The sequence below is a fragment of the Pelodiscus sinensis genome, chromosome 3, assembly GCF_052426305.1.
Source record: "Pelodiscus sinensis isolate ZL-2025 chromosome 3, ASM5242630v1, whole genome shotgun sequence".
NCBI lineage: Eukaryota > Metazoa > Chordata > Testudines > Trionychidae > Pelodiscus > Pelodiscus sinensis.
This window is the reverse complement of record NC_143054.1, coordinates 94,209,837-94,223,785: the sequence shown is the minus strand read 5'-3', so window position 1 is coordinate 94,223,785 and position 13,949 is coordinate 94,209,837. Positions and strand designations below refer to the sequence as shown.

The following is a 13,949-nucleotide window of genomic DNA, read 5'->3' as shown; positions in this document are numbered from 1 at the left end:
TTCCTTTAAAAAGAGGGTGTGCAGAATACTGAATTTGTGATTCTTTGAGAAGTCTAGCAGGAGTGGGGAGTATCTCTTTTTATTAAGTCCCATAGCCAACACAAGTGGGATGCTGACAGATTTCAGAGAGATCCATTTCCTGTTGTCTGTGACCAAGAGAACCAGTCACTTTTGGAAGAAGGTAATAGGAGAATCCCAGATGGCCAAGAGAGCAATAGGGTCACACATACATGGAATCTCTTCACATGTCACAGGAAAGGGGCCCAGATTGCAGAGCACGTGATACAAGTCAGGAGCGGATGGGGTCAAGGTTTAAGACACCTTTGTGCAGCCTTATTCTGCAGCCAGTGAGATATGGGTGAGATTCTGCAGCCAGTGAGATATGCAGTTCCTAGCAGCAATTTAATTTTTTTGGTCAGCCAGTAGCCCTCTGGGGCTGTTCCACAACGATGGATTGCTGGGAACTAAGGCGGCTCTGTCCATGTCTTCATTCCATCAGTAGTCAGCTGAGCTCTGGGCAGCCACTATGGTGGTTCTACCACATCCAAAGATTCCTCTGCATATGAAGAGTCCTCACATGATTAGATCCATACCATTTAAGACTGTCACATGTTCAAAAGGACAGTGCAAATTTGGCCAGAGAGTCATAGCTATTTATTTTAAACGTGCCTGTCTCTTCTCTATTGTCCATGTACAATAAAATAAGTACAATTTTTACAGAATAGGAACATCTTCATGACCGTTATTAACATCATCCACAGTATTGTTGTTAACCTTATCACTGCTGCAACTGCTATCACTCATTAATATTAGGTAGATACTTTATGAACAGAATAGTCTGCTTGGGTTGCTTGCAACAGGACTCAGTGACCCAGCAGGTACTGTCCTCCATTTTATGTTTGTAATCTGTACAGTGTTAGTGCGCACCTGTTACATTCAGCAGCACATTATGTACATTCTGGTAGGATAGATCTAAGAGATTATGCAACAATTCACATTATAATTTCAGTCAATGACATACTCATTCATATGCCTGGACACAAGCCCAGATAGGGATGAATCATTCTGCTTTCTCTTGCATGTTGTGGCATTGCAAAATAAAGTATGAGAAAAAGCTATTGTCAAAACAGCGGTGAATCATATTGCAACCGAGTCATAAAACAACATTTGGAAATTAACATCAGAGGAGAAATATCTGTCAATCTTTTGTCATACTGTGAAAACTTGCCTTGCTTATTAAATGTATCTGTTGTGAACATGACATTTTACAAGAATATTTAACCTTTTATGCTTGTTTTGGAGGGAAAATATAAAACTATTAAAGAAATGAGATTTATATGCTTCCCTGGCAGATCTTCCCACCAAGAAGCATCAACTGCAAGCACTGAATCTTTTGGTATTACTCCTACCTGAAACAAACAGAGACACTTTGAAGGTTAGATTGGCTATTCACTTTTTTAAACAAAGTATGAATTAGGAAAGTGAACTTATTTTAAAATGTATCTATTGTGAAAAGTTCAAGTACCTTTTAACATTTTAACTAGCCAGTTGTTACTTTTTTCATATTTGAGACCACTTAAGCGAGAGAGTAAAATTTTCAAAAATGTGTAAGTAACTCAGGACTCTGATCTCATTTTTACAAGTGACTTGAGCACTTCAAAATCTAAAGTTATGTGTGCGCTGCAGTGCCAGATATGACTGCAGTTTGGATGAACATACCTGTGCTAGATTTAACCCAAGCTTTCAGGGCTAAGAAAAGCAGTGTAAATGCAATGGTGCAGTCTTCAGCAATGCAAATAGGTACCCAGGGTCCTTGGTTGGCTTGCAAACTTTACATTGAAGTCACGCTGCTGCATCTAAACAGATATTTTTCAACACACCAATACAGGTATGTTTACCTGAGTTCTAATCACAGCTCAGATTGTAGTGTAGACATATATTCAGTCTCACTGAAATTCTATGGAACTTAGAATCCTAAAGTGACCAAGATGCTTCTGAAAATGAGACTTGAGCTCCTAAATCATTGGGTAGTACAGTCTAAATACCTTTCAAATCTGATTCTTAAATACTACTGACATTTTACCAGAGATCATCATCATTTGTAATGACGCACCTCTCCTTCAACTTCCTAATCAAAATCCTAATTCAGGACCATTTCTGCAGCCTTTATTGCTGGTTTTCATGGAAAAAAACAAGCTTAGAATAGTATGGAGGCAAAAAGGCAAGATAGTCACTTGAATGTGATGGGTGCAGTTGTTTGACTATATCCCCATTTTTATCTGTACTGTTTATTTTCTCTCTTTGTGAGTTAGGATTTCCCTGTCTCCATTGCTCTAAACCTTCCAAATCACTTTGCCCTTTGGTTCTGTTCTCATCACCCTAAGCTTGGATTCTGGTGTTTGATCACTGTTGAAATTGTGCCAAAGACAAATTTAGAAGAGCTGTATATGGTGCAAAGTTGTAGGGACAGTATTTTTTTTTTCAGTCTACTTTGACAAAAGCACCACTGGAATGCTCAGCGGCTATGCTAGAAATAGCTGAAGTGTCATTGCTTAGAGACTGACAAGTGCTTTGTCACCTTGACAGAAGCAGTTCCAGAGACTACCTGTGGCTCACAATGCACTTCTCTGCTGATCAGTAGTCTGCATGACCGGAGTAAATAAAAGAGTTTCAGCACAGCTTCGGGTCCCAGAGTCCAGGCTCTAGGCTGAGTTCTAATGTCTACACTGCAGTTAAACAGCCTCTTATCCTGGGCCCTGTGAACCTGAGTCAGCTGGTACACCCAGCCGTGGGTGTCTATTGCAGTGTAGGGAGACCATTAGATGCCTTTGAAAATGTTACCCCAAAACTACAGTAGAATGAAGAATGATTTACTTCTTCACATTCTCAGCTCTAAGTGAGGATTTGAACTAATCAGTAAAGTAGTGTAAGTAAGTTCATATTGTAGCCTTGTGAATAAACACATCTGCACTTTCCATCATTCTTTGCTTTTTTTTATAACCTTTTGTTAACGGGGATATAAAAAAGCTTTTTCAAAGGCTACATAACAAGATGTGTCACTGTACATGATTTTTTGATGTGCAAAGCTTGTCGTCAAGTACTACTCTAATTTCAGATTCTGCTTGAGTTCCTCCAACGGGTAATTGATCATCGAGATAAAAATAAAATGACACTAAATAATGTTGCAATGGTGATGGCCCCAAACCTCTTCACATTTCATGGGTTTGGCTCAAAGACTATTGAACAAAGCGAGTTTGCTATGGCTGCTGGAACAGCAAACGTCATGCGCTTCATGATTAAATACCAAAAACTTCTTTGGACAGTAAGTTTCTTTAATTTATTATGCTTTTCTCCTAAGTTTTACAAAGTCTCAGTCAAAGCATCATTGCTTTCAAAGATCAAGGAGCACCTGAACCTTTACCACTGACCTAGGAGTGAGATTGACATATTGGAATAGGGGAGAAGAGGGAAGCAAAGGGCACAGCTGGTCCCTAACTAATGGGTAATTCTCAGTGGAATTACATCAATGATAAAATCATTATAGATGAGAGCAAAATTAGACTTTCAGTCTATTAATGTAATACACAGACTATATACCATGGCTGCATCTAGACTGGCAAGTTTTTCCGCAAAAGCAGAAACTTGCCAGTTGTCTACACTGGCCGCTTGAATTTGCGCAAGAACACTGACGATCTAATGTAAGATTGACAGTGTTCTTGCGCAAACACTATGCTGCTCCCATTCGGGAAAAAGCCCTCTTGCGCAAATTTATTTGCGCAAGAAAGCCAGTGTGGACAGAGAAGAACTGTTTTGCGCAAAAAATCCCCAATCGCGAAAATGGCGATTGGGGCTTCTTGCGCAAAACCGCGTCTAGATTGGAACAGATGCTTTTCCGCAAAAAGTGCTTTTGCACAAAAGCGTCCGTGCCAATCTAGACGCTCTTTTCTGCAAATGCTTTTAACAGAAAAACTTTTCCATTAAAAGCATTTGCGGAAAATCATGCCAGTCTAGACGTAGCCATGTAGAATACCTGACCTCAAAGCCAAGTCATCTGGGATACCTGTGGGTAGTTTATAACTACAATCCATTTTAATGAGTAATTTGCCCTTTTCAGCCTCTAGTTATTTGTCTCCTGTTCTGCAATTTATTTCTATATAGGGTCACTCATTGTACTTTGAGAAAAATTAGTTATATCATGACAGCCTCTCTGAAAGACCTACAAGGAAGATGTTAGTCAGCCCTGTGAAACTTGGAGCTTTGTTTTCCACCAGCTATTGTTAGCAATCTCCAGTCTCCTCCAACAGACTAACACAAAATTATGATGGAGGCAAACTCTGTAGTACAAATTCCTTGTTTATTATTTTTTGATTTGTGGAAGTAGAAGCATTAGGTGAGAGCCCAGTTCTGACACTCATTCACGTTGAGACCTTGTTCCTTAATATTCCTATTAATTTTAACACTTGCAGATCTCAAATGCGGGGTCCAGGCCTAAGACTGACACTTGTGAGTGTTTAACTGCTACTGGCAATAAATATTAACTTTTGCACGTTGCCTCTGACAGTGTGTCACTAAGAAAGTTTTAGTAGGCGTGTAGTTTTCAAGGAAGTTAAATGTGCGTTAATAATTAAGATGTGTATTCTTTCAGATTCCTAAATTTATAGTCAACCAAGTGAGAAAGCAAAACACTGCATGTCAGAAAAAGGAGAAAAAAGACAAAGCTATGAAGAAACTGCTGAAAAAGATGGCTTATGACAAGGAGAAATATGAAAAGCAAGACAAGAGCCCCAATGATGTAAGAAAATAGGCTCTTGTCAAATCATAGATAGTGAGCCAAATTCTCCGTTTGTTTACAGTGAATTGATTTGATTTACCTAGGTGTATCTGAGAGGAGACTTTTAATTCTTGGGTGTCAAACTAGACTCACCTTCAAGAGATCTCATTTTTCATCCTGTGAAAAACCTTAAGGGTTTTTTTTTTCAGTTTGGTGTCCAGAAGGACACAAAATCATGAGACACTTTTGAAAATCTCATCCTGAAGTATTGTCTTATTTTATTGTGTTTATATATTCTAATAGCATTTAATATGTACTCATAAAGTATCTTTTAGCAAATAGTACATAGGAGGCAGTTAAACTTCCCAAAGTATGTATTATGATTGTTGCTGAACATGCATCTAATTGTTTGCATTTCCAGATAGAAATGTAGAATTTTTCTGACACTCTTTGAATTTTCTAGATACATTGTAATGATTACAGCCCAATGTAAATTAATAGTGATGATAGTGAAACATAGAAGAGTGCAGTGGAAGGCCACAACTAAAAGCATGAAGGTTTATGTCAGTGTTTCTTAAACTTTTTAAGACCGAGGAACACCAAACTATTTTTATGAGAAAGAGGAACACCAAGGATTTTTGTGAGGAGGGCGGGAGTTGTTGGGGAAAGGAAAGGGTTGGGAAAGTTATTGAGCCAAAAAAAAGCGTCGCCTGCCCCTATAAGAGTGGCCATTTTTAATTCTGTTGTTCTCCACGGCACACCTCCGACTGCCTTGTGGCACACCGATGTGCCGGGGAGCACAGTTTAAGAAATACTGGTCTATGTACATAATGCACCACATTCTTCTTTATAATTCCATTATATAAAGCTACACTTAACAACTATATGTAGAGCATATCATTTCGTTCTGTATACTTTCAGGTCAGATGGTAACCATGTTGGAATGGGATCACAACTGACTTTGAACCAATAACAAGGACAGTGAAAAATCTGGCAGGCACTATAATACGATGCGTGGCGGGGGAAATGAAAGGGATTTTTAAAGTCTAGTAGACTGAGAGGATTATTGTCTTTTTAAACAGTGAAGAGAACAAATTGTCAAGAATGTATTAAGTAACTGAATATATAGTAAAACCTGTACAAGATACAACCCTTTATGAAAACACTATCTTAATATTTCATCTCATTGCATTCTCAGATACGCAGAGTACAATTTAGAGTATCATCTTTATTAAGAAAGCAGTTTTTGTCAGTCCCAGAAGTGATTATTAAGCATAGATTTCAGTGCAACAGCCCCTCGCATAGCAAACATCCTGATTTTAAATTGCATGTGGATTTTGGAGAATTTTTGTTCTGTTGGTTTGTAATCTTGGAATCGGCTAATTGGACTGTCTCTCTTAATATGGTGTTTTAACCCCAAACACACCTGTTGCATCATTATTTTCAATTACTTAAATATAATTAACTTTTTAGTTTATTTACCACTAAAATCCACTGTATCTGAAAAAAGATAATTGTGAAGGTAATTGGTATTTTAAACACACAACCAAGTAACATCAAGTATATGTTTCCCTTGTACCATAATGAATAAAAATTGGGCTTGGATGAGTGTGAACAGATCATCTTCTTCAGCAGAGGTCATATTCCAGATTTTGGTGAGCCAGAGACATCTTGTGGAAGGCTGTAAAACTACACTGGCCTGAATTGTCTGATTTTCTTTGTCATTTGTAGCTCAGGGCAAGCTTTGATATATAAGGACTACACTTTTATAATGTAAGCATGTTTGTCAAGGCCATTAGGCTAAAAATTAGAGCTGTCAGCGGTTTGATTTATGCCGTGTGTATGTTGCAATATCCCTCTCATCTTCCTGTCTGTTTTGTCACTGTGGGTAGAAGGAATTTTGAAATGTGTTAATTTCTTTCTCAGTACACTGTAGCATAGGGTTCATGTTTATATCAGTTTCCTACTTTCTCACAGGAATAGAATTGTCATGAACAATGGAGAGAGCCTGAAATGAATGTACACTTAAAATCCATGATCTTGAACAAAAATAACAACAAAAGCTCTTAAGAGTGTTTGATGCAAGATGATGTAACAGTGAAGTATATACTTTTTTCAAGAAAGCAACCCTTAATTTGTGTAATGGATAGGGTTTTTTTAAGGTCAGGAAAAGCTGAAGTGTGCACGTGACATTTAAAGGTAGGCTAAATAACTTGCCAGTTAAACTTAGATGTCTACTTCTTCACAGATACTTTTCTAAAATTGATGGTGTATGTGCAAGACAGCCATAATTTAGGGATTAGAGATATATCAGTAACTACTGATATTTGTTTATTAAAGTCCTCCCCATAGAGTCACTCCAAATATACCTATGAGAAGAATGATCATTGTGTGACATTCTTTGCAAAAGTCCTACCTCTATTGATGGTTGGTTTGGGATCAATGTTGCTCCCCTAACAAGGCAGCATTTCATAGTTCTGTATAAACTGACTAAGAAGTGCCATTTAAGGGGCATGAAGTTTGACTGCATTTCTGCCAAAAGGCAAAAACTTAGTCCTTGTTCCTATAAAGAAGGGAGGGAGAGGGGGTCAGTGCAGGCCTTTGTATACAATGGACTCTATACAGGTAAAGGAATCTACCCTTTGCATCTAAATTGCAAGATGAGGGCTAGAGTTTTCAACATTTTTTATCCATATTCAGAGGTATAATGCAGGATTTGAAACATCTCTGACTAGGACACAATTTCAAAACAGACTGATTCCTAAGATACTACTCAATCTTTCTTTCAAATGCACATGCAAAGAATGAATTTTCCATCTACCTACCTTTTAAAAATGGAAATAGCCAAAAATTAACATGTAATTCCTTTACACTGACCACTTAAAGTGGGAAGATTAATGGCATATAGATTCTTTGAAAACAGTTCAGTACAATTAGGATGTTGGCACCTAAAAGAATACTGCCATCATCTGCTACATTACAGAAACAGCAGCTGAATGCAGTGAAGGAGTTAAATCATTCAGTATTTTTAGATCTTTTTTTATTTTTAACTGATGTAATTTGGTGGTGTGGAGCATTTGTCATCAAAAACATCCATCTTTCCCTCCCCCTTTCACAAGCCATTTAAGAATTAAGACTGAGGTATCATGTAACCGATCTTAACCCAGCTGTAAATCTCCTTGTATTATTTCAAGCACCAATCTTACTGAAAAATGTAATGGTAGTTTATTTCACAAATCATTGTTACTTGTATAAATTACTTGCATAATATTTGATGCAGGGAAGCGTAGTAGTCATATTTGGATATCGTGTATTATTCAGACTTGAGATTGTAATGTATAGTTCCTGATGACATAAAACATTTTCTTACAGTGCTGAAATAGTAATTGACATGTCTGGACTTGTTCTTTGAATACTGAAATAACTTTAGAATTCTTCACAGCACATCTCTAAGTGTCCATCTGTTTCCTTGTTTGTGGAATCAGACTCCTAAATAAATGGGACTAATGTCTATATAATTTACATAGCATGGAATCCCCAGTGCTCAATGAGTGGGTTATGAGTTATAAATTAAAGTCACAGTTTTTAAATTATCTTAATATGTCAGGATAGTTTTAAATGACAGTAGAGTCTCTTTTTCACCCTCTATCCTGTGTGTGCTGGACTATCCACACCTTTCTGCAGAGCACATGCCCTGTGCTCCATTTAAGTTCTGCTCTCAGAATAGCAGCTAAGCAGGACTTAAGTATTAGACATGCTTTGGGAGGACCCTCTGCAGAGGGGTGAATCCTACCTTTAATGACTGCTTTTTAGAAAATCATGAAGGTTATCTACTTTCCAAAATATTTATATTTACAGCTCTGTAGGCTAGATCCATGGCTCTTATTAAATCTCATTACAGTTATGGTGCAAGGACCAAGCTGGGTTTGAAATCTACTTTAGGCAGCTCAGGTAACAGAAGGTTCTCTCAAGGCAGGAAAACCCTTGAGGGGCATAGCCAGTTTTATGTCACCCATTATTCCATCCCTCTTGGCATAGGAGTCATAGGCAGGACAGAGCAATCTAAGGTTGCATAATAGTTCAAGGTAACTGATCTGTATGCAGTGGTGTTATAGCTCTGTGGATCCTAGGATAATAAAGAGATAAGGCAAGCGAGGCAATATCTTTTGTTGGATCAACTTCTTCTCACTGACAGATGAGAAGGGAACCTGTAGCAACCAGTTTATCCCATAGTGAGCCTCAGAGATGAGGAAAGCAGAAAGGTACTGAAAAGCCCCGTACCGGTAGAGTATTCTGAATGTAGGTATGGTTGAGCATGAACGCCTCCAAGAAATGTAGGAATTGAAAATGATAGGTTCATTTTCCTTAGCTATGAAACAAGTTTTCTACAACTTTGATGTCACAATATGGTGTAAATTTGTAATGCATTTGTTCCCTGGGTGAGTGCCTCCACTCATACAATCATACCAAGCAGTTTTCTCACACATCTGTCATATGCCTGATGAACAAAAAATTAATGACTATGTAAGCTCACTGAATACTAAAATGAAGCCTGATTTAAATTTACTGTGCAGAACACAATGAAAGACCTATTCAGGATATGCATAAATAGCCTTTCCACCCTTACACGATTGTTCCCTTGCTGACAGTATGTTCATAACAGTTTTAAAGACAGGCAGGAGCTATTTAGGCATGAGCTAATTAATTTTTGTATGCCTTTTGACAAATGCTTATGGTCATGATCACTGCAAGTAGTCTCTTGCAAATTCTTGATCCACCAGTTGTAAATTCTTTAGCCATAACTAGGTATTACATCTAGCAGCTCAATTTTGAGAGTTGTAAAATACATGAAAAGACTGAAGGTACCTGGGGCACAGTGTAAGCTGTGATTGTTCTTAGTCCATTGATTAGTCAGACTTCCTTTATCACTGCAGAACTCAGCACCATGATGTAATTAATAGTGGGATAACATTTGTACTCTGTGACCTATAGATCTCTTTCTAATTTTATTTGTACCAGTTCTACACTATTCCATAATACTGATTTTAGTGGAGTTTCTGCAGACACACATCTGTGAACTTTTCTAAGCTTAAATTTATAACCCTTGTACCTTTTGATATGATTCACTAATAAAGACACAACAAACATTCAGCTTTACAATCACAGTGTATTGAAGAAAAAAAAAGGAATAACCTCTCAGAGCTTCTCATATTCTTTGCAGCAAACCTGACTACTTCTGATATTTTAACACTTCTTTCCACATCAAAACAACGACCTTTGGGGCCTGCTGCTAGTAGTGTATGTGTACAGAAAAATTATCTAAGTTTTCTAAGACCAGAAATTAGGATTGAATATATAAATAAATTATGCCTTCTTGTAATGCCAAATGTCATTATTGTAAATCGAATAGAAAAAGCAATAATTTCTCTGCACTGATATAAGTTTGATATTCACCACCATGGGATTTAAAGATTGAAGTAAAATGTATATAGTCAAAAGTACATGCTGACTAGCTGAACAAAATCAGAATAACAAGAAAAGGAGGACAAAAGCTACAGAAATTATTTGTGAGTGTCTTGTATATGAAAGGGAAAATATTTTGCTAACAAAATCAATTGAACAAATTAGATCCATGAATCCTTGTGTAAGATCTTTTTTGAAATTCAGGTTAAAGGAAATTGGAATTTTTTGTCTGGCGCTAGTGCATACATCTCCTTTCTGAATCTGATTCATGTATTACAATATCAAACACCAAGCTTCCTAACGTGCTGAAATTAACTCTTAATATAGCAATAATCGTTACTGTTATCATTCATAACATCTTTAGAAAATAATTAAACATTACTGTTCTTTTGTTATAAAGTTCTCTATTGCCATTAAAAAGAGATTTGAGGGTCTGATGTAATTTAGTAAATTACAGCGTAGTTAACATTTTTATGCAGTGATGTAGACAGTAGTTAAGCATACTTACAGAGCATTGTACTAAATTACTTATTCCATGCAGTATTTGGAGAAACTCATCAAAGCCAGCTGCTAGCAGCTTTGTTCCAATTTCATTATTGCTTTGCAGGCTGATGTTCCTCAGGGAGTGATACGGGTGCAAGCGCCTCATCTTTCGAAAGTTTCCATGGCAATACAGCTGACGGAAGAACTAAAAGCCAGTGATATAGTAGCCAGGTTTCTCAGCCAGCAGAGGTACAAATCCCTTTTTGTTTTACTAACATTTCAGAATGAGTATTTCCTATCACACACACAAAAAAAAAGTTTTAAAGTTGGTTGAGAAACAGCAGATATAGTTAACAATTAAGGTGTTTTCAGTGATCACTTGAGCTGAGTTTAGCCTGTTAAAATAAACATTTGATAAGCTAATGATTTTGATTGTTCCAAGAAGCACTTCTAATGTTCCTTAAAGCCAAAATACTTACATATTGAGGCCTTCAGGAATATGGCAAAGTGCAGTATGCTGGTAGAGAATTAATTGCTGTTTTGTCAGCTGGGTTAGGAATGGCATCCATGGAACACAGTAAGTTTTTATATCTTCCTGTGGAGCATTTAGCAGGGAACTCTTAAGAAAAGAAGTCTGAGAGAGAAAAAATGGGGAAAAGAGAAGATAAAACCTTCAAGGAAAAAAACTACCATTAATTCATATATAAAAATACGTAGACCTATGAGGGAGACACACACACAGATGTAAATCTGTTTTTATATTTGGGCCTAATCCAAATCATGCTGAACTCATTGGAAACTTAAATGGACTTTAACATCATTAACTTAAGTGGACTTTGGACCCCATTGTATGTGTGTGAATGGGAGGGAGGTAATGCAAAATAACTTTTCAGCGTCTACATCATTTATATGGTTATTAATGATGGTGCAGTAGCATTCCATTCTGGTTAAGTTTAAGAATTTATTCCCATCTACATTCTTTTTTTAAGGGGCTTGTGATTTTGTCAAAAAATTCCTTTCTGCTGCATGTTGTAGCATCTCATCACAATCAGATGAGAATTTTATTGGTCTCCCCAACAGTTTTGGGGAAAAATTATGGTTTGCCCCCGCCCTCCTTCTAGTTCCAGAAAAATAAAAAGGAACATAAAAGCATGATTATGCCTTTCCTTACACTCTTGTGCCACTGTATCAGAGATATGAAATGTATGATGGGAAAATCATTTTTGCAGTAACAGTTAAAAAAACAAACAAAAAACCAAAACAAAATAAAAAACAGAGCAGACACAAACTGTCAGTAAAAAGATTATTCTTTTCTAAAGGTCTCAATTAATTCAAGTCTGATTTATTTTACTTCTTCGTATTTTACTAGGCTGGATTACTTGTGTTTTCATTATCATACTGGTGTGATAGTCCTTTTCCTTTCTGTATGTTAAGAGATAGGTAAAATAGAAATGTAAGGATAATTTCATTGCATTGTCAGTTTCTGTAACTACCATAGCATTTCCCAAGCACATTTAAGTGGTTTGATTGCAAGCGATTTGGTGGGATAGCTAATCATTTTTTTTTGTTTCTAACAGTGGAGTTGCCCAAGCTCTCAAGAAAGAAGAGGTATTTTTATATGAAATTGGAGGAAATATTGGTAAGGATAATTTCTCAACAGATTCCCTTGCTGAAATGAGATTGGTTGGGCCTAACTTTGCGCTCAGTTACATCCACAGACACACATTAACTTCACTGTGGGTGCATGTAAGTGTGAAGAGGCAAAAGTTTGGCTCTTTAAAATTAATCAATCAATTAAAAGTTTTGAATTAATTATGGGCTTGATACCTTTATTCCAGGGGTTCATTAGTAGTTCCCAGGCCCTAACGGTTGCATGTTCACCCAGAGCCACCTGGCACAGCTTAAAAAGTGAGCAGTCCTGGAAGGAGAAGAAGTAGGGACCAGCGTAGTCACATCCAGAAGGTTCACTGATTCGGCCTAGGCACTCTCTGCTTGCTTAGGTTCCATGGATCGTTGTCTAGGCTCCCACGTGCAAGAATGCCTGGGGAAAGCACTTCTGTGCCCCCACGTTGCATGGGCAAGCATGCACATTGTGTCACAGTCCTCCTTTGCAGATGCATTAGTCCAAAAGTAGAAAGTAAGAGGTAGGTCCAAAGTATGGAATAGTCTATATTATGGGTCTCTGCTAAGCTGGCATTCCTAGTAGTATTGATTGATGATTATTTGCATTTTTAAAGTGTCTATCACCATTATATTAATGTTTTGCCCTACAAGTTTATATACCAGACATGCCCCTGACAGAAACTCTCTGTCCTTCATAACTTTCTCCTTGAAGGGTCCAATTCACAGTAACCCCCACATATGCCACATATTTTAGCATTACAAACATGAGGAAGTGAGGTCCTTAACATACCCGAAAGCTAGCCTGTGTCCGAGCCTCAGCAGAAGCAGATTCCATTCTGCCTCAGCACCTCCAAATTGTGCCCTGGTAGAAGAGTCCCTACCAGTTTCCAAGCCAGTGTGAGGCAAGAGTGGCAGTCACTTAAATAATATGCGAACATCACTCGGGGCTTTGTAGGTGAGGGCCAGAACCTGGAATTGGACTCAGAGCAGCACAGGAAACCTGTGCAAGATTGGTGTGTCCTGTTCAGAAGTTAGGCTGCTGAATACTATACATATACAATAACCGGGCAAATTACTAGGTGTACCTTTTAATAGTAGTCCAGTTTGAAAGTTAATAAAAGCATGGTTCTCATCTGGAAGGAAAGCTTAATTCCAATTCCTGCCCAGTCATAGGCCTTGTCTAAGCTTACGCTAGATCAACGCTCTGGAGATCGATATCCCAGGGTTCAATTTAGCAGGTCTAGTAAGGACTTTCTCCAGAAGTGTAGAGCTGGCGATAGAGGAGGAAATGTGGTTTTGAATACTGTTGCTGTCCGGGTGTTTAGCAACAGAGAAAAGTTCAAAAGATTTGAGAGTAGAAGAGGTGAGATGATGGTGACAGGCTTTTGCATTTCTCTGAAGTGCTGTTCCCTGCCAACTGGCAACACTTCTGTTTGGCCTGGGATGAGTCTGAACCAGTTGCTTTTTATCCAGTAGTTTACTCCAGTAAAGCATCATGGAAACCTTAGCGAGAAGGAAGCAAAGAGCTGGTGTCATCAGCATGTAGTTGACACCTTAGTCCAGGGGTGGGCAATAATTTTTGGTGGGGGGCAACTCCAAGATTTTGCAA

The 13,949-nt window shown here is 37.8% G+C and overlaps 1 protein-coding gene and 1 long non-coding RNA gene across 3 annotated transcripts in view; one reads left to right on the top strand and one right to left on the bottom strand.

The window, feature by feature from the left end:
• The window catches only part of LOC149524678 (uncharacterized), a 72,041-nt gene that overhangs the window by 5,331 nt on the left and 52,761 nt on the right, over positions 1-13,949 (bottom strand). For both annotated transcript variants that reach the window (XR_016349170.1, XR_016349169.1), the window contains 2 exons: positions 11,197-11,351; positions 10,743-11,012 (listed from right to left, as the gene is read on the bottom strand). This is a non-coding gene — a long non-coding RNA (uncharacterized LOC149524678). The remainder of the gene's footprint in view (positions 1-10,742; positions 11,013-11,196; positions 11,352-13,949) is intronic.
• ARHGAP18 (Rho GTPase activating protein 18) overlaps positions 1-13,949 on the top strand; it is a 95,046-nt gene that overhangs the window by 73,003 nt on the left and 8,094 nt on the right. Inside the window, exons 10-14 of the mRNA XM_006118580.5 lie at positions 1,353-1,435; positions 3,116-3,322; positions 4,646-4,792; positions 10,842-10,966; positions 12,295-12,356. Coding sequence (XP_006118642.1) covers positions 1,353-1,435; positions 3,116-3,322; positions 4,646-4,792; positions 10,842-10,966; positions 12,295-12,356 — 624 coding nt within the window. The remainder of the gene's footprint in view (positions 1-1,352; positions 1,436-3,115; positions 3,323-4,645; positions 4,793-10,841; positions 10,967-12,294; positions 12,357-13,949) is intronic.